We start from the raw sequence: 18,232 nt of genomic DNA, 5'->3' as shown, positions 1-18,232 counted from the left end.
GGGAAAGAAAGAAAGAAAAGAAGCTAAATAACCCCAGAGCTGAACTGATTTCATTTGTTTCTTTTCCACCCGTCACGCAAAGTAAGAAAGAGAAGGGTGGGAGTGACCCCAGCCATTGTGATTCCATGTTAAAAGGAAAATACAAAACAGGCAAGGTGGCCTTTTTTATTATTTATCTCTGGACAAAGGAATCAGCGTTATGTCGGAAGCAGAGAGGGTGGGCAGCTGTATATTATAAATATTAAGATTCTCCTTTTAATATAGACCCATCAATGTACACAGTGATTCACAGAGTTTCCATACACACGAAAAAAGTCTGGTTCCAGAAACCTTACAGTTTGACGGCGGAAGAGGCAATCAGGGCAGGGTTGGCATATTTCAAAAAGTAAAATTCATTTTTTTTAGGAAACCACCAACATTATTGAGCTTTTTGGGGGAAACCACCCCCAAAAATATGGGATGCGGGTGGCGCTGTGGGTAAAACCTCAGCGCCTAGGACTTGCTGATCGCATGGTCGGCGGTTCGAATCCCCGCAGCGGGGTGCGCTCCCGTCATTCGGTCCCAGCGCCTGCCAACCTAGCAGTTCGAAAGCACCCCCAGGTGCAAGTAGATAAATAGGGACTGCTTACCAGCGGGAAGGTAAACGGCGTTCCGTGTGCTGCGCTGGCTCGCCAGATGCAGCTTGTCACGCTGGCCACGTGACCCGGAAGTGTCTGCGGACAGCGCTGGCTCCCGGCCTATAGAGTGAGATGAGCGCACAACCCTGGAGTCTGGCAAGACTGACCCGTACGGGCAGTGGTACCTTTACCTTTTACCCCCCAAAATAGTGATTTTGAGCTTTTGTAGCCATTTTTACACCTGAAAACCAGGACATAAGGAAAATAAATAAATAAATAAATAAATAAAGAAGTGAACGGGGCGAAAGTGGGGGCAGAAGAGTCAGCAATAACAAGCCACAAATACGACAAAATGACCATTATGTATTGCATATTGAGGCTTGGCTATTTCTGTTATCGGTAGAGACTTGTCTGTGTGGGAAAGCTAATAGGTGCTGGACTTGCTGTTCTGTCTTCTGCTGGGAATATTTCTGATAGGCTGGAGATGAGTACAAGGAAGAGTTTAGCAGGGTGGGCCACGTTACAGATCAAGGCCTAAAAGACCTGATCAATAGGCACTTTTCTGCTGCAAGAAATAAGACAATCACTAGGGGGCATTGCTGTGTCATAAGGACGTTTCCTCTTTCAACATCTCCCCCCGCCCCCCCAAAAACAACACTCACTTGCAGAGGGTCTGTTTTTGGTGGTGAGAGAAAGCACTGCAGGTACAGAGGAAAACAGCCCAGGCTTCCGGTGAATAATTGCTGGTTTTGTATTTCCAAACAAGATTCTTCGCTTGGTTCTCTGCCTCAAAATACCTCTGCTTCACCCAGTTACAGTGGTACCTCGGGTTACATACACTTCAGGTTACATACACTTCAGGTTACAGACTCCGCTAACCCAGAAATAGTACCTCGGGTTAAGAACTTTGCTTCAGGATGAGAACAGAAATCGTGCTCCGGCAGCGCGGCAGCAGCTGGAGGCCCCATCAGTTAAAGTGGTGCTTCAGGTTAAGAACAGTTTCAGGTTAAGAATGGACCTCCGAAACGAATTAAGTGCTTAACCCGAGGTACCACTGTATAGATCTGGGTTAGCACAAGGAGCAGCACCAACGCAAGCGATCAGCAAGAACTTCTTAAATCCAAACCTCTGCCTGAAATCTTGGAGAGCGGCTGCCAGTCAGTGTGGACAATGCTTAGCTAGATGGACCCAACAGCCTGACTCAGGCTGGGCACACACATTACCGCTTCCTCTGGCTCCAGCATGCGCTCTCGCCGCTGGTATTTGAAGCCAAATGCGCATGGCATTAGCCGTGAGGGTGCACATTTCAAGCAGCCACTGCCCATGCGCAGAGGACAGCTTCAGTGAATTTGGCACAGGGAAATGCATCAGGCAATGGGCATTGGGCGAAGGCCTCTCCGCCGCCTCTTTGATGTGAACAGCAGCGTAAAAAAGCTACTTTAAATGTGGGAGGGAGGAGGAAAATTCCCCTTCTGCCGCGAATGTGCACATAGCCTCAGTAGAAACCCATTTCCTATGTCCCCATAACGATTGACCCACCCACGGCGAGTGGGTCTGCTTCCTCCCTTTCCTCGATGGGGCTCAGACTCTCAGGAGGTTAGATTAGCCTCAACCAGGGCCAGGGCCTTTTCAGCTCTGGCCCCGGCCTGGTAGAACGCCTTACCGCAGGAGATCAGGGCCGTGTGGGATTTGACCTCTTTCCGCAGGGCCTGCAAGACGGAGCTGTTGCGCCTGTCCTTTAGGCTAGACTCAGTCTAACACCCCCCTCTCATTTTTTTTTTAATGGAACCCCTTATATGGGATTTTGTATATAAATTATCCCTCGGCTCTTTTGCTGGCCCATGTAGGACCAGCATGGATAGTTGGCCCCGGTGAATATTTGATGTTTTCTCCCCTTATGGCTTTGATCTATGGGCTACCACTAAAACGAGGCTGCATTTTAAGCTGCATTTTAAACTGTGTTCAAACTTATATTTTAACCAACTGTTTGGTTTTTTGTTTTGTTTTGTTTTTAATATTTTTACTGTATTTATATTCGGTGTTAATCACCCTGAGCCTGGTCTTGGCTGGGGAGGGCAGGATATAAATAAAAATTTAGTTATTTATTTATCTCCTGTTCTTCAACCCTGTGCTCTATGTATAAACGAGGCACAGTAGGAGGCAGCTGTTGGGGTGGGTCTGTCCTTGTTTTATGTCCTGTCTGCTTGTCAATAGAGTCTTTTTCTTCCTTAGTGGGTCTTGAACCCTCCTGCCCAGGGAGTTATGTGGGCAGGATGTTGCGTGGGTTTCTCCTTGTTTCCCATACGTGTGCTGGGCTCCAGAGTGGTGACTGTCAGGAGCAGAGCAGGATTCGAACCCTTGCCTGCAGAACTTTGAGTGGTGGGTTCATTGCAGGCTGCGGGTGATGTTTTGGGAACAGTGTGTGTTAAGGCCATGTCCCCTTTGTGAATTCAATTGCTCTGTCTTTCCACGTGCCAGTGGCATATGAGCTTCAGCACCACCCCTGACTACAGTGGTACTTTGGTTCTCAAACGCCTTGGTACTCAAACAGCTTGGAACCCAGTAAAGTGTTCCAATTTGAAAACCAGTAAGTGTTCCAATTTGCAAACCTTTTTCGGAAGCTGAACGTGCTCCATTTTGAGTGCCACACTTCCGTTTTGAGTGCCATGCTTCCGTTTTGAGTGTCACACTGAGGTCTGTCTGTTTTTGCTATTTATTTTGCGTTTTTGTTTTTGCGGCTCTTTTTTCTTCTTTTTGTGACTGTGTGTAACCCAGTTCAGCTACTGATTGATTGATTGATTGATTGATTGTGTGACTGCAGTACAGTGGAGCCTCGGGTTACGTTGCCTCCAGCTTACGTCACCCTCGGTTTGCGACCGGCACAAAACCAGAAGTACTGGAACAGTTTACTACCATTCGCGCACGTGCAGAAGCGCTAAATCGCACCGCGCACGTGCACAGATGCGACACTTTGGGTTGCGTCGTTTTCTGGTTGCGGCGGGGCCTCCGGAACAGATCCCTGCTGTAACCTGAGGTTCCACTGTACATTGTTTACTGCTTTCATTTTATGGATCAATGGTCTCATTAGATAGTAAAATTCATGTTAAATGGCTGTTTTAGGGCTGTTTTTGAAAGTCTGGAACGGATTAATCCATTTTGTGTTACTTTCTATGGGAAAGCGCGCCTTGGTTTTGGAATGCTTTGGTTTTGGAACGGACTTCCGGAATGGATTAAGTTTGAGAACCAAGGTACCACTGTAGTGTGGTACAGCGGTGATTCTGGAGACACTGCGATCTTTACCCTGTCTTGGGATTTCCCGTGTTGTGCGCACTTTCCTCTCCCCTCCAGAGCGCATGTCTTCAGAGCGAAGCAGTGGCATATCTCTTTCTCACCCCTGACACAAATGTTCTGTTTAGCATCCAGCCTGAAGAAGTGTTCAGTGTAAGTCAAAAGCTTGCTTGCTCTATCAAAAACTTTGGTTGTTCCTAAGAAAGGCGTTGTTTGCAGCCTGTGCTAAAGAAGAGGATATCAAAGATCTGAGTTCCAGAACCAGACATTAGCAGACCTGCCTGTCCTGTGCTGTTCTTGGCTGTAAAAATATTGGCATCAGACTGGAAGCAATGTTCTGTTCTTTGGGATTGGGGAGTGACCTGTGGGAGTACATGGTTTCTAATTCTCTGTTCCCCTGCATTCTTTCACAATAGCAATGTGCTGGCATGTGAAATGTGCAGTGCAGCAGGAACCACAGAGGTTTTCTATCTAACTTCTCCCTGGAGTCCCATATCCAGAAGATGCTTTTAAAAAAATAATTAATTAATATTCTATTATTACAATTTTTAAAAAGTCAAAATCATTATACAAGCTTGCTTGTCAAGTTAAAGTTGCTTAAGATCCTAGCCTGTACTTGTTTGTATAATATTCAATACTTCAGAAAGGTCTTAGATTTTTACAACTCCAAAAGATTCATTATTTTGAAAGGAAATTAAAGCTATATAGGGACATGGGTGGTGCTGTGGCTTAAACCACAGAGCCTAGGGCTTGCCAATCAGAAGGTCGGCAGTTCGAATCCCCGCGACGGGGTGAGCTCCCGTTGCTCAGTCCCTGCTCCTGCCAACCTAGCAGTTTGAAAGCACATCAAAGTGCAAGTAGATAAACAGGTACCGCTCCAGCGGGAAGGTAAACGGCGTTTCCGTGTGCTGCTCTGGTTCGCCAGAAGCAGCTTAGTCATGCTGGCCACATGACCCGGAAGCTGTACGCCGGCTTCCTCGGCCAGTCAAGCGAGATGAGTGCCGCAACCCCAGAGTTGGCCACGACTGGACCTAATGGTCAGGGGTCCCTTTACCTTAAGAGCTATATATCCATGCATGTTCCAAGAAATGGATTTCATAAAACCCCCAAATAATTTACCTACTTACGTTCTGCTCAATTCTGTTTGCTTTTCAGACCTGCCAGCCCCATTTTTTTCCTTTGAGCATGTTACCCAGCCACACACAAAGGTTTTCATTTCCCAGTTCTTCTCCCCTCCTCATCCCAGGAGCTTCAGCCGTGGAAAGTAGGGGTTTTGTTTCTGGTCCTGGAGAGATCAAGGTAGTTACTGGAGACATGCATTTTTTGAACCATGAGCAACAGACTGAAGCTGGCAGGTAATTAAGGGTCTGCGGACTACATTTCAGTCGACATTGCAAGGTAGGATAGCTCAGTAGCAGCAGCGTGTTGCAAAATATTGCAGGGAGTTTGGCAAGGCATCCTGCGGGCCATTTTTTTTGGGGGGGGGAGCCGCAGGCTGCTAGTGGATCAGAACTGAGAAAGGGATCATGATGCTGAATTGAAATTAAACGATAGATTGAACTCCCTCCTGCGGGGTAACTGCCTTAAAAAGTGTGGCGTGTTTTCTCTCTTGCAGGTGTATGCAGCCCTACCTGGCACCTGAGCTTGGGAATTTCTGCATGCAAGGCAGATGTTCTACCTCGGAGATGCAGCTTTTTCCCAAGCTGTTGCTTCTGAGCTAAAAACAGCACCATTCATAACATGCTTTAATGCATTCACAGCCATATCTGGTAGCTGAGCCAAAGGATAGGCTTGCCCTGAAATTTATCTGATTAACTGATCAATACGCCTTCTTAAAATTGCATCGCAGCCCTGGTAAGAATTACCGAGCGCAAGAAGTTCTTTGAAATCCTTGAGCTGCGTTATATAAATGGTTAGCGATAATATTTTTTTAATTAAAAAAATAACTGTATGCCCATGGTGTTCTTAATTTGAGTCAGCTTGAAAGCTTGCTTTTTCCCTAGGAAGGTGGCAAGATGGAAATGGGCAGAGAAAGGGTTCTTTTTTCTCGGCAGCTCTGTGGTTTTGGTTAGACCGAGATGTAGTGATAGCCGAAACTCCCTCTCTCGGCAACACACTTTACTGTGCAACAATCTGCTGTTGTAAGAATGTGGTAGGAACAGCAACCATATGGCCCTTGTTATACCAGTTCTTTTGAAATAAATGGCAGGTCTTTGTGAAAGGGGTCAGACAACCACTAGATGGAGCGAGAGGCTCAGGGCGGTCACTCTGGGGACGCTGTGGGGCCCTTTGGCTCACGCTCTCTGCTTCTACCTGCAGGGCAGGGAGCCAGGAATGTGCGGAATCTGATCTCATCCCAGGCTAAGACAAACACAGGGCAGCAGTAGAGAGCTGGGCTGTACCACCCCCTGGGACGGGGGGGGGGGGGCAGGGAGGCAGGACTGAGCTAGAGGAGGGGGTGCTCAGGAGTTTGAGGAATGAAAAGGTGTCTGGATTCACAAGAGAGTGTTCCAGGTGGTGAAGATTATGTGCATATCTCACAAGCCTGTCAACATGCTTGATGTTTTATTATGTTTTTACAGGTGCTGGAAGCTGCTCAGAGTAGCTGGGGAAACCCAGCCAGAAGGGCGGGGTATAAATAATAAAATTATTACTAATTATTGTTACGTTACCCACTGATTTATGGTCCATTGGTGCTTGGCCTAAGGTGAAGGGAGGCTTTTATCTCAAGGCACCGAGTTCAAATCCCACCGGTGCCATATATGGCTGGGAAAGACCCCTGTCTTGGAAATCGCGGGGGGGGGGGGCACTGTTGCCAATGGTCTGACACAGGTGGCGCTGTGGGTTAAACCACAGAGCCTAGGACTTGCCAATGAGAAGGTTGGCGGTTCGAATCCCCAAGACGGGGTGAGCTCCCATTGCTCAGTTCCAGCTCCTGCCAACCTAGCAGTTTGAAAGCATGTCAAAGTGCAAGTAGATAAATAGGTACCACTCCGGCGGGAAGGTAAACGGCATTTCCATGCGCTGCTCTGGTTCGCCAGAAGCGGCTTAGTCATGCTGGCCACATGACCCGGAAGCTGTACGCCGGCTCCCTCGGCCAATAAAGCGAGATGAGCGCCGCAACCCCAGAGTCGGCCACGACTGGACCTAATGGTTAGGGGTCCCCTTTACCTTTTAGATTCTCACATTCCTTTGCTATACGCTGATGCCACGTTTATGGTATCATTTTAAAATCTGTGTACATGGCCAGGTCCCTACATGCAGCAGAAAGAAGTGGTAGAGTCCCAAGCAGGCGAACCTACCTTACAGGGGTGTTGTGAGGATAAAAAGGAAGCCGGAGGGGGGAGGGGAGGGCAGGATTTAGGAACTGCTTGGCTGGATGCGAAGTTGATAAATAGGTATAATGGATTGCATCACCTTGAGGGCGGCATTTTAAGCATAATTCTCTGGGTATACAAATGAATCTACCTTGCAAGCAAGTAGCACAACAGAGAGAAAGCTAGGCTGCAACCTCTACCCTTATTTGATGCCATTATTTCTGCAGGATTTTAAAGAAATGCAAGGGCAGCATTCAAACACAACCTTCTGGCCTCCAGGAATGGTGCAGCCCATTCCATTGCCACCTCCGTTCTTGCCCACGAGTAGACCAGGCCCGCATTGTCCAGAACCAAGTGGTAGAATTCTGGACCGGAGTTCTTCAGACTGCGGTGTGGGGGTGCCCCCTTTACAGCAAACCTCAGTGTTTCCTTGTTTTGTTGGCAGCTTTAAAGCTTTTTGTTCATCTGGGAGAACAGTGAACAATGCATCCCCCCCCCTCTGGTCTGAAATGGTCCAGTCCAGAATTCTACCTGTTGGTTCATCCTGCAAAATATGTTAAAGGGCTCTCACCTCCCCAAGTTTCCTCCTTGAATCCAAATGGGTAGCATAACAGCATGCAGGAAGCTACAAACCAGGCAAAGCTACAACAACCTCATTTGGAGGTTTAAGCTGATGAAATCAGGAACTTTTTCCCCTCCAGGAATTATTCCTCAATGCAATTGTTGCAGGAGCATCTCTGAAAACAGACATTAAATCAGTCCTCAGAATTGATCTGTGAACTCGGATTTTGCACAGTGTGAGCTAAATAATGGCTAGGGTTGGGCAGTGGGGGGTGCGGTGTGTGTGTGTGTGTGTGTGTGTGTGTGTCTGTGTGTGTGTGTGTGTGTGTGTGTGTGTGTGTGTGTTTAAGGGTTTGGGGAAGAGTGTTTTTACTTGGCTTTTACATTCATTACTAAACCAGAAGCAAAGAAAAAGAAAAGCAAAAATATCAAGGAAATCAAAGATAACCCATCAAGCTCACAAAAAACAATGGCAGAAACTTTACAACCTACTTCCACCATTCTCTACACCAGGCTTAAATAAATCTTCCCCACGGGGCAGTAAAGAGAAAGGCAAATGTGTGTGTTATAACACTGTGTGTTACTTCACTGTACAGTGGTACCTCTGGTTACGTACTTAATTCATTCCGGAGGTCCGTTCTTTACCCGAAACTGTTCTTAACCTGAAGCACCGCTTTAGCTAATGGGTCTTCCCGCCGCCGTTGCACGATTTCTGTTCTCATCCTGAAGCAAAGTTCTTAACCCGAGGTACTATTTCTGGGTTAGTGGAGTCTGTAACCTGAAGTGTATGTAACCTGAAGTGTATGTAACCCGAGGTACCACTGTATATCCTCTGCCTTTTTGCCCATATGTGTTTTGTGCTTCCATCCTGTTGGAAAGGATGAACTGCCTTGGGTTGTGTTTACTATGCAGAGGTGGCAACAAGCTGTAGTCCATCAACATCTGGCGGACACCATGTCCACTAACGCCCTTCCAACCAGATTATTGAGCATGGAGTGTGTGTCCCGTCCCCGGTCCCCATTCCCTGTGGAGGTAATGGCCCCTCTGCTGCCCCCTCCTGGCGGGGGAGAGGCGCCTTAGTTGCAGTTGGCTAGTTGTCCTTCACCCCTTCATGGATCACTGCCTTGCCGTGGCGAAGGGACATGAATAACTCAGAGAAGCTATGAGCAATCCCGTGCAGGGCCACCCAAGATGGACAGGTCATAGTGGAGAGTTTTGACCAAATGTGATCCACCTGGAGGAGGAACCGGCAAGCCACTCCAGTATCCCTGCCAAGAAAACTCCATGGACAAAGACAACAGGCATATAAATGTTATGACGCTGGAAGATGAGCCCCTCAGGTCGGAAGGCGTCCAACATGCACTGAGGAAGAGCAGAGGACAAGTACAAGTAGATTCAGAGCTGATGAAGCGGCTGGGCCAAAGCCGAAAGGTCGCTCTGTTGTGGATATGCCTGGAAGCGAAAGGAAAGTCCAATGCTGTAAAGAAAAATATTGCATAGGAACCTGGAATGTAAGAACCATGAACCTGGGTAAGTTGGATGTGGTCAAAAATGAGATGGCAAGAATAAATATTGACATCCTGGGCATCAGTGAACTAAAATGGACTGGAATGGGCGAATTCAGTTCGGATGACCATCATATCTACTACAGTGGGCAAGAATCCCGTAAAAGCAATGGAGTGGCCCTCATAGTCATCAGAAGACAGAAGTGAATGGCGTGCTCTGGTCCAGGGGGTCACGAAGAGTCGGACACGACTAAACAACAACAACAACAGTTGTCCTTCAAGGGTGCTTCTGAGCACGTGAAGAGCGTCCTTTCTGCCCACTAGGTGATCGCCGGCCTCCCGCGCACCCATGCCCATCTGGGGTGAAAGAAGAAGGCCTCCCCCTCCCAAAGGATCTTCCTACCCCCCTTTTCCCCTATCCCCTCCCCCACTCGCCTGCCAGCCTCCGCGCTTGGCCAGCCCGCGGCCAGGCGAGGGTTAACAGATGTGGCCCCTCCCCCTCCCCGGCTGCCTTTGGCGGCGCCTTCTTCTTCTCCGCAGGCAGTTCGGGTTCGGCCAGCGCTGCCGCCGTTGGCCCGTTCGGGGTCTCCTCCCCAACTCGCCCCCGACCAGCCCAGGAAGGAGCGAGGTGAGGCGCGCTTCGGCAAGGCGGGGGCGCACGGGGCGGGGGAGGCGGCCACTTAGAGTCGCCCAAAGTTCGGGCAAGTTTGCAAAAGTTTTTTGGGGGGGTGGTGGGAAACGACGGGGCAGGAGGGCGATCCCAGCCGCTTCCGGGGGGGTCAGGGATCCTAACCCCCCCAAGACATCTCTCGGGATGGAAGCTCCTGGTTAAAGCCCCACGTTTCCTTTTTCTGCTTTGTTTCCTGATCTCTAAGCCGCCGGGCGGGGGTGGCCGCGCAAGGGGAGCCTGAGTTTGGGGGGGGGTCTCTCACGAGGCTGGCCCCCGGAGCCTGATCTAAGCTGACCCCGGCGAAGGGGCACGGGGTGGGGGGGGGCGCGCCTTGCAAACTTCGGAGAAGTTGCGGGTTTTTCCCACGAAGGTGCCTCTTCCAGGTGGGAGAGCGGAGAGAGAGGGGTCGGCGCCGGAGGAGAAAGAGCGCGCTCGGATTTGCTCTGAGCTGAGCACGGGACGAGGGTCCTTCCTTGAACCTTAAGAGTATTTGGCTTTGGGAGGAATTGGCCGCACCTTTCTTAGAAAACACAGCAGGAAGACTTGGGGGAAGGGGATGCTTCAATCCTGTGCGCATTATTCCCCCCAGTGAAGTCCCACTGAACTCAGTGGATCAGAGTTCCGAGTAGACGCGTGTCTTTTGCAGCAGTGGATCAGAGTTCGGAGTAGACGCGTGTCTTTCACAGCAGTGGATCAGAGTTCCGAGTAGACGCGTGTCTTTTGCAGCAGTGGATCAGAGTTCCGAGTAGACGCGTGTCTTTTACAACAGTGGATCAGAGTTCGGAGTAGACGCGTGTCTTTCACAGCAGTGGATCAGAGTTCCGAGTAGACGCGTGTCTTTTACAGCAGTGGATCAGAGTTCCGAGTAGACGCGTGTCTTTTACAGCAGGCTTTCTCAGAATGGGTGTGGGAGACAAACCCAGGCAGATGGGATTATTATTTAAAACAAGTCTAGAAATATCCCCGATGCCTGATCACCAAGGCATTTGAAATGTAATGAAGGCACTGCTTCTCTTCCAAACACTAATTACTTTGTTGTACATTAATTTTATGTATAGACTTGGCACAGCTTTGTGGCTGTAAGAGACTAACTATGAATCAAAAGTCCTGGGTTTGAATCATGCATGCCTTTGCCATCAACTCACCAGGTGGCAAGCCGCGCTCTCCCAGATTCAGCCCCCACTCGTCTTCTGCAGTATAGAGATAGAATAATAGAAATGTAGAGTTGGAAGGGACCACGAAGATCATTTAGTCCAACCCCCTGCCATGCAGGAATCTTTCTTTTTTTTAGATCCTTTTTTTAAATAGATTTTTTATTAAATGTTTCCATAATATCTCCAATCATACAATTTTCCAAATCACATATTTTGACTTATTGAACCTCCCTCAACTCCTCTGACAATCATCCGTAGTTAAATTTCTATCTTCACATTCCTTAATTATAATATCGCCTTTAAGTAAAATTTTTCTGTCCTCATTTACATTCTTGCCATGCAGGAATCTTTCACCCGACGCAAAACGACCCTGAGATTAAGTCTCATGCTCTACCAGCTGAGCTACCTGTGAGTAATAATGACGCTCACCTGCTTTACAAAGTCGCTGTAAATATCACAAGGGTTTTTGAGCATGCAAAAACGCTACATAAATGCCCGGGATAACTACTGTGCTTCTGTACAATTCTGAGGTCGGACACTAGCCATCCCATTGCACAGGTGAGGAAAACTGAGGGTAAGAGAGATCCCGGCTTGTTCCAGACCCACTGAATGAGTTATTGGCTTAAACAGGGACTTGAACCTCAGGTTCATTGCCAACCCAATATGACCCAGTGAAGAGAGACAAAAGTACTGTACATGATTTGGTCTTCTTGCCACATGAGAAACACTGGTGTAGGTGGTTAGAGTGTCAGGCTAAGATTGGGGAGACCCAGGTTCAAGTTTTCCCTCAGCCATGAAGCCTTGAGTGAACAATTGAGCTGGCTAGAGTAAGGAGGGCTGTGGAATATAGAAGGAAAATGTGAAATGGTTCTTCATTTCTGGCATTACTGGGACCTAAATCTCCTGCTTTAGCTTGAAATCCTCTTTCTCTGTAATGTGTGGCTGATTGTGGCTCCGATTTTGGCACCCAGGCTCAGAGGCGCTCTGTCTGCCTTGTGTGTTCAGGGGTGAGCCCAGGTATTGAAAAAGAGTCCTGGGGCTGAGTCCTGGCTCAACCAAAGCTGTGACTGGAAGCCAGGATTCCTGGATGGTATATTTTGCTCTCGGAGATGATTCCGTGGTGGAAATTAATGCTTTTCGAGGCAAGATCTAGGGGGGAGGGGTTGCAGGAAATTGCTACCTTGCTGACTCTGGAAGATAGGTTTTGGCCTGCCCATTTTGACTCTTGTCTGGGGATTAGGTGAACCTTTGCCTCAGACAGCCAGCCAAGATGACGTGACCAGGTGTTGCAAGGATTTCCGGGGAAGGGCTCCACCTGCTGAACTCTGCCCATGCATCACAATCCCAGCTCATAAAATGCTGGGTTCTCTCCCTCCCCCCCTCTCTTTCTTTTTCTTTTTCCTGTCCTCCTCCTCAAACCTACCTGAATTTACCCTCCAGCTACTGTTCTCCTGGTCTCAACCTTGATTTGCTCTTTTGTTTCGAGAATAAGCCAGTGGTAAGAGTTTCAGAACCCTGCAGGCCTGGGTTCAGCCATATGTAAAACAGGAATGATAGCAGCTTTTACGGGACCGTAAACAAGGATGAATTGGATGGGGGAAAGCCATACAGTCGCCCAAGTGAGAAAATACATACCGGTAAATTCCAACCCTGTGGAAGCGTCTCCACCCCCATCGTTCTGCCCGGACACTGAGGTCCAGCCTGAGGGCTTTCTGGCGGTTCCCTCGCTGCGAGAAGCCAAGTTACAGGGAACCAGGCAGAGGGCCTTCTCAGTAGTGGCACCCGCCCTGTGGAACACCCTCCCATCAGATGTCAAAGAGAAAAACAACTACCAGAGTTTTAGAAGACATCTGAAGGCAGCCCTGTTTAGGGAAGCTTTTAATTTTTAATAGACATTAAATAGACAATGTTTAATGTTTTAATATTTTGTTGGAAGCCACCCAGAGTGGCTGGGGAAACCCAGCCAGATGGGCGGGGTATAAATGAATTATTATTATTATTATTATTATTATTATTATTATTATTATTACTGTGCCCCCTTTAGCACAGCATAATTCAAGGCTGATTATATTCTATGCCCCTGCATCATGTGCGCAGAGGGCCTGGTGCTTCAACCACAGGCTGGTAAAGGTAAAGGGACCCCTGACCATTAGGTCCAGTCGTGGCCAACTCTGGGATTGCGGCGCTCATCTCGCTTTATTGGCCAAGGGAGCTGGCATACAGCTTCCGGGTCATGTGGCCAGCATGACTAAGCCGCTTCTGGCGAACCAGAGCAGCGCATGGAAATGCTGTTTACCTTCCCACCAGAGTAGTACCTATTTATCTATTTGCGCTTTTGATGTGCTTTCGAACTGCTAGGTTGGCAGGAGCAAGGACCGAGCAACGGGAGCTCACCCCGTCGCGGGGATTTGAACCGCTGACCTTCTGATTGGCAAGCCCCAAATGCCCCCATTCCAGCCGTACATGAGAAAGCCAGAGTCTTGAGCAGAGCGAAAAAGCGTGTTTTCATAGGGTCATTGGAAGCTGCCTCATATCTGAGTCACATTGATCGGTCCATGTGACTCAATATTCTTGATACTGATGGGTAGCAACTCTCTAGCGATTTGAATCTTTCCCAGCCCTACCCAGAGGTGCCAGGGTTTGAACCAGGACCATTTGCACGCCAAGTGTGCCTGCTCTGCCCCTGAGCTAATGCGCCCTCTGCTGCAGGATAGACGACTTTGTGGGTGGAGGGACTCTCAGGTAAGGAGAGGGGAGGGGTCCACTAATGTGCTCTTTCTCAAATCACCACAAAGCTCTAGATCAGGGGTAGGTAACCTAAGGCCCGTGGGCCAGATGCGGCCCAATCGCCTTCTAAATCTGGCCCACGGACGGCATGTTTTTACATGGGTAGAATGTGTGCTTTTATTTAAAATGCATCTGTGTTATTTGTGGGGCATAGGAATTCATTCATCCCCCCCACCCAAAAAATATAGTCTGCCCCCCCCCAAGGTCTGAGGGACAGTGGACCGCCCCCCTGCTGAAAAAGTTTGCTGACCCCTGATCTAGTCCATGGGTAGGCAAACTAAGGCCTGGGGGCCGGATCCAGCCCAACTGCCTTCTAAATCCGGCCCGCGGACGGTCCGGGAATCAGCGTGTTTTTACATGAGTAGAATGTGTCCTTTTATTTAAAATGCATCTCTGGGTTATTTGTGGGGCAAAGGAATTCATTCATCCCCGCCCCCAAATATAGTCCGGCCCGCCACATGGTCTGAGGGACGGTGGACTGGCTGAAATAGGTTGCTGACCCCTGCTCTGAATCAACACCAGGCTGTCACCTTGCACCCTCAGCAACACCCCTCCCCCTGGACATTTTATTTCAGGAGAAAAAGTTCTGCAAAGCAATAGAATACGTGGGGAGCTGATGTGCTGTCAGCACTCAGTTTGGGTTTCCTTGGCTCAGGTTTGCTTGTTGCTGTTGTTTTTACCACAGGGTACATGCAACAGCTCTGCCTTCTTCCGCCCTGTCTCACAGCAGATCCCTCCCTCATCCACTCCCTGGGAACAGGGAGCCGCCAGCAGTGGCTGGGAGGGGTAGGGAGAAAGGTGTTGACACTAAACAGTCATAGCAAAGGAATTGACTGTGGTAGTTTGAAGAGCCTGGGGCAGGGAAGGGGGAGAGGAGAGACTGGCAGAGCCTCTGATCTGTGCCACCCCATAGCCTTCCCTTTTCCCACGTTCGTCACGCTGGTGTGCAACGCGACCAATCTTCTCATTGAGGCATAGACGTGCGTGTGAATTTCGGCTCTGTGGATTCACATTTGGCAGTGCTGTGTGTGTACGAGAAAGAGAATGGGGGGGGAGTGATGAATGCATTAAGTGTCGTGGCACAAGGAAGAAGAATCTTTGGCGCAAGGTGCATCTGCGCTCCACAGGGCATGCGTGGAACGCTTTCTGCGGCCCTTGTACCTGATGTGAATGTCGTTCTCGGTGTGATTCATGCCGAGAGCAGTTCTGGTCTCTGCTGCGACTGGGATTAGTTACGTAACTGGGGGAGGCTTCCTGGCTGTTCCCTGGACTCCCAGCTGGGCTCGGCCTTGATCTGGTCTCGCAGGGAAGCAGCTGTGGGCTTTGGCCCGGGCCCAGAAATGTGGAGAGCTGGCCAGCTGTCTCGCTGCCCCCAGACTTCCCACCGTGGATGTCTGTGGACATATGAGTTGAGTGGCGAGCACGGCAGAGGGGAGGAGAGCTGGGGGTGTGGGCACTTCAGCTTATACCCCCATCCGGAGCGCTGACTTTGAGCCAGCCTCAGGTACGAGGGAGAGGTTCGGGTTTCTCTCCCTCTCTAATAACTGGGTCTCGTTCTCTGTCAAGGAACCCCTGAATTATACCAATCAACGTAATACATCTAAAACGCTTCTTTCAGTGGAGAGCACTATTGCGGGGGCATGAGACAGGCAAACCATAGCTTTTAAAAGCTTGCCTAGCCAATTAGAGTGAAGCTACAGCCGGGAAATGTAATTGCTAAATGCAGTGTCCATATTCAAGAGGCAATATGCCTGTGATTGTTAGATGCCGAGGGGCAAGCAAGATGGCGGCGGCGGTGTTTATCCTCACATGGACTATTTATCTGGCCGCAGACTGCTGGACTAGGTGGTCTGACCCTGGCAGAGCCTAATGTTTGTTCCTAATCCATGATAACCCCCCACAATTACTGACTTAACCTCAGCACCTCAAAACTGGCCAAAATACTGCCCCTGAACAGGGATGGGAGGGGAGCCTTTGGTCATCGGATGCTGTTGTACTACAACTCCCATCATCCCTGGCTGCTGGGTTATGGTTCCAAGAAGCCCCAGAATGTGGTCCAGGAACGGCCAGGTTGAGGTGGTTCAGTCTGTACTCGCTGGAGCCCCTAGTCACCATGAAGTAGGTTGAGTGACCTGTTGAAGCCGAGGATCTTCTGAGACAGGGGTCTCTTCTGCAAGAAGCCCTCCCACTTCTCATGGCGAGAATGCCAGCATGGCCAGTAGTCAGGGATGATGGGAGTTGTAGTCCAAAAACATCTGGAGCACCACAGGTAAACACAGCCCTGATGTAAGAGAAACGCTGGGATCCCACAGCCAATCGTAGTCTCCTTCTGGGACCTGCCCATCGGGTGGATCTGCGACGGCTGTCATGGCTTGCACTTCAGGTACATGGAAGAGTTCCTGAAGAAAGACCTGGGGAGATTAATAATAATAATTTATTATTTATACCCTGCCCATCTGGCTGGGCTTCCCCAGCCACTCTGGGCGGCTTCCAACAAAATATTAAAATACCATAATACATCAAACATTAAAAGCTTCCCTAAAAAGAGCTGCCTTCAGATGTCTTCTAAAAGTCTGGTAGTAGTTGTTCTCTTTGACATCTGATGGGAGGGCGTTCCACAGGGCAGGCGCCACCACCGAGAAGGCCCTCTGCCTGGTTCCCTGTAACTTGGCTTCTCGCAGTGAGGGAACCGCCAGAAGGCCCTCGGCGCTGGACCTCAGTGTCCGGGCAGAACGATGGGGATGGAGATGCTCCTTCAGATAATAAGGAAACATTTCCTCTTTCCTTCTTTAGTGCAGCCCTGATTCCAGCACACTTGTGGGGCTAGCAATGCTTGGGCAAAATGCCATTCTTGGGACACTTCAGCCCACGTTGCTCTGCCTCTCTTTCCAATACCATATAAGCCCTGCTGTGCCCCATGGCGGAGTTGGGGGCACAAGAACTTACCCAGCCCTGGTTTGACCAATGGCTATGTGACATGGAAGAACCTGGAAATGCCAGCCCCATTCAAGGGCTACCTGTGGAGTGGCAGCTGAGGGAAGCAGAGCGTTCCTGTGGAGACAAAACCCTCTCTTGGGGGGAGAGTGGCTCTCCTGAACCTCCTCTGTGCCCAGCTTTCCTAAGCCTGAATAGATGTGCACTCTGCCTGTGCTCCTCAGCTCTCCGTAGTCTGAGATGCTCTCTACCCTCTTACCATTTCCTTGTGATATTGCCTGCCCTCCCCTGACTTCAGGCAGATCCTATCTCTCTTTTTTTCCATCCCTCTCCTGTAGCATCCTGCCCTCCACAGATGACTCAGCTGCTTGCATCTGCAGAATCACACCCGCTTCTTACTCTCTTCTTCTTTCCCTATGGCAGTAACCAGCTGAAGCCCCCCATCCGGGAGTTCCAGATGGGTCTTGGATCAAAGTGATTCCCGTCCCTCGGAATCAGGAGACAAACCAATCTTCCAGACATGGAGGTGAAGGGGCAACTCATCAACTCATCCAGCTACAGCTCTTCAGGTACCTTCCTACTGATACATTTGATGACACCCCGACCCCCAAAAAACCCCACAATTTTTCTCCTTCCTGCCTGGCTGATCACCTCGTCCTCCCGTTTCTGCACCCTGTGAGAGTTAAATCTTTTTTAAAAAAATATTTTTTATTTAAGTATTTTATTATTAAAATAATTCAACATTAATACACACATATTATGAATATACAAACATTGTATGAAATGTATGTTTCTGTGAGAGTTAAATCTGGGACTTGCCATAGATTTCAAACCTTCACTGACCCTTTTATTCAGGTGTGGGGAAACACGGACCTGGGGGCTCAATGTTGCCCAGCAGACCCCTTTATGGGGCCCTTGAAACTCACTCTCAGCCAAATCCCCTCTCGCCAGGCCTCATCCCTCACGCTGCTTTGCACCCCAAGTGTGTGCCCTTGAACTCTGACCCTGCCTCTTGACAAACAGGGAGGGTGTGTTTTGTGTACGTGTGTGGGTGTAGAAACTCACCTACCATACAAAGGTGAAATTTGAAATGTTCCATCGCCCTGTTGTCGAATTTCCCCCGTTAATTTGGCTATTTCCGCATATTCCAGAAGAGTGGCAGTACAAGGTCATGGAATATGTGGAAATAGCCAAATTAACGGGGGAAATTCGACAACAGGGCGATGAAACATTTCAAAAAGAATGGGGGGAAATTATGTTATATATAGGATAAGGTGAAATAGTGAAATCAGAATGGAAATAAACCTCATAATGGGAAATTAAAAGAAACTTTATTGGACGTTAATGACAATATGAATTAAAATGTAAAATGCAATCAAGGTAACTAATTGTATCTGTA

At 49.0% G+C, this 18,232-nt stretch overlaps 1 protein-coding gene across 6 annotated transcripts in view; it reads left to right on the top strand.

Annotated features, from left to right (window-relative positions):
• Positions 1-18,232, top strand: part of CCDC120 (coiled-coil domain containing 120) — a 38,773-nt gene that overhangs the window by 11,442 nt on the left and 9,099 nt on the right. For 2 of the 6 annotated variants that reach the window (XM_053370649.1, XM_053370644.1), the window contains exons 1-2: positions 9,786-9,916; positions 17,257-17,402. In XM_053370649.1, coding sequence (XP_053226624.1) covers positions 17,354-17,402 — 49 coding nt within the window. In that variant the 5' untranslated portion in view covers positions 9,786-9,916; positions 17,257-17,353. Of the gene's footprint in view, positions 1-9,784; positions 9,917-17,256; positions 17,403-18,232 lie in introns of those variants that run through there. The other 4 variants (XM_053370646.1, XM_053370645.1, XM_053370647.1 and 1 more) reach the window with 3 other exon arrangements.

The sequence above is a fragment of the Podarcis raffonei genome, chromosome 17, assembly GCF_027172205.1.
Source record: "Podarcis raffonei isolate rPodRaf1 chromosome 17, rPodRaf1.pri, whole genome shotgun sequence".
NCBI classification, from domain to species: domain Eukaryota; kingdom Metazoa; phylum Chordata; class Lepidosauria; order Squamata; family Lacertidae; genus Podarcis; species Podarcis raffonei.
The sequence above is the reverse complement of the archived record's forward strand: the minus strand, read 5'-3'. Positions and strand labels throughout refer to the sequence as shown.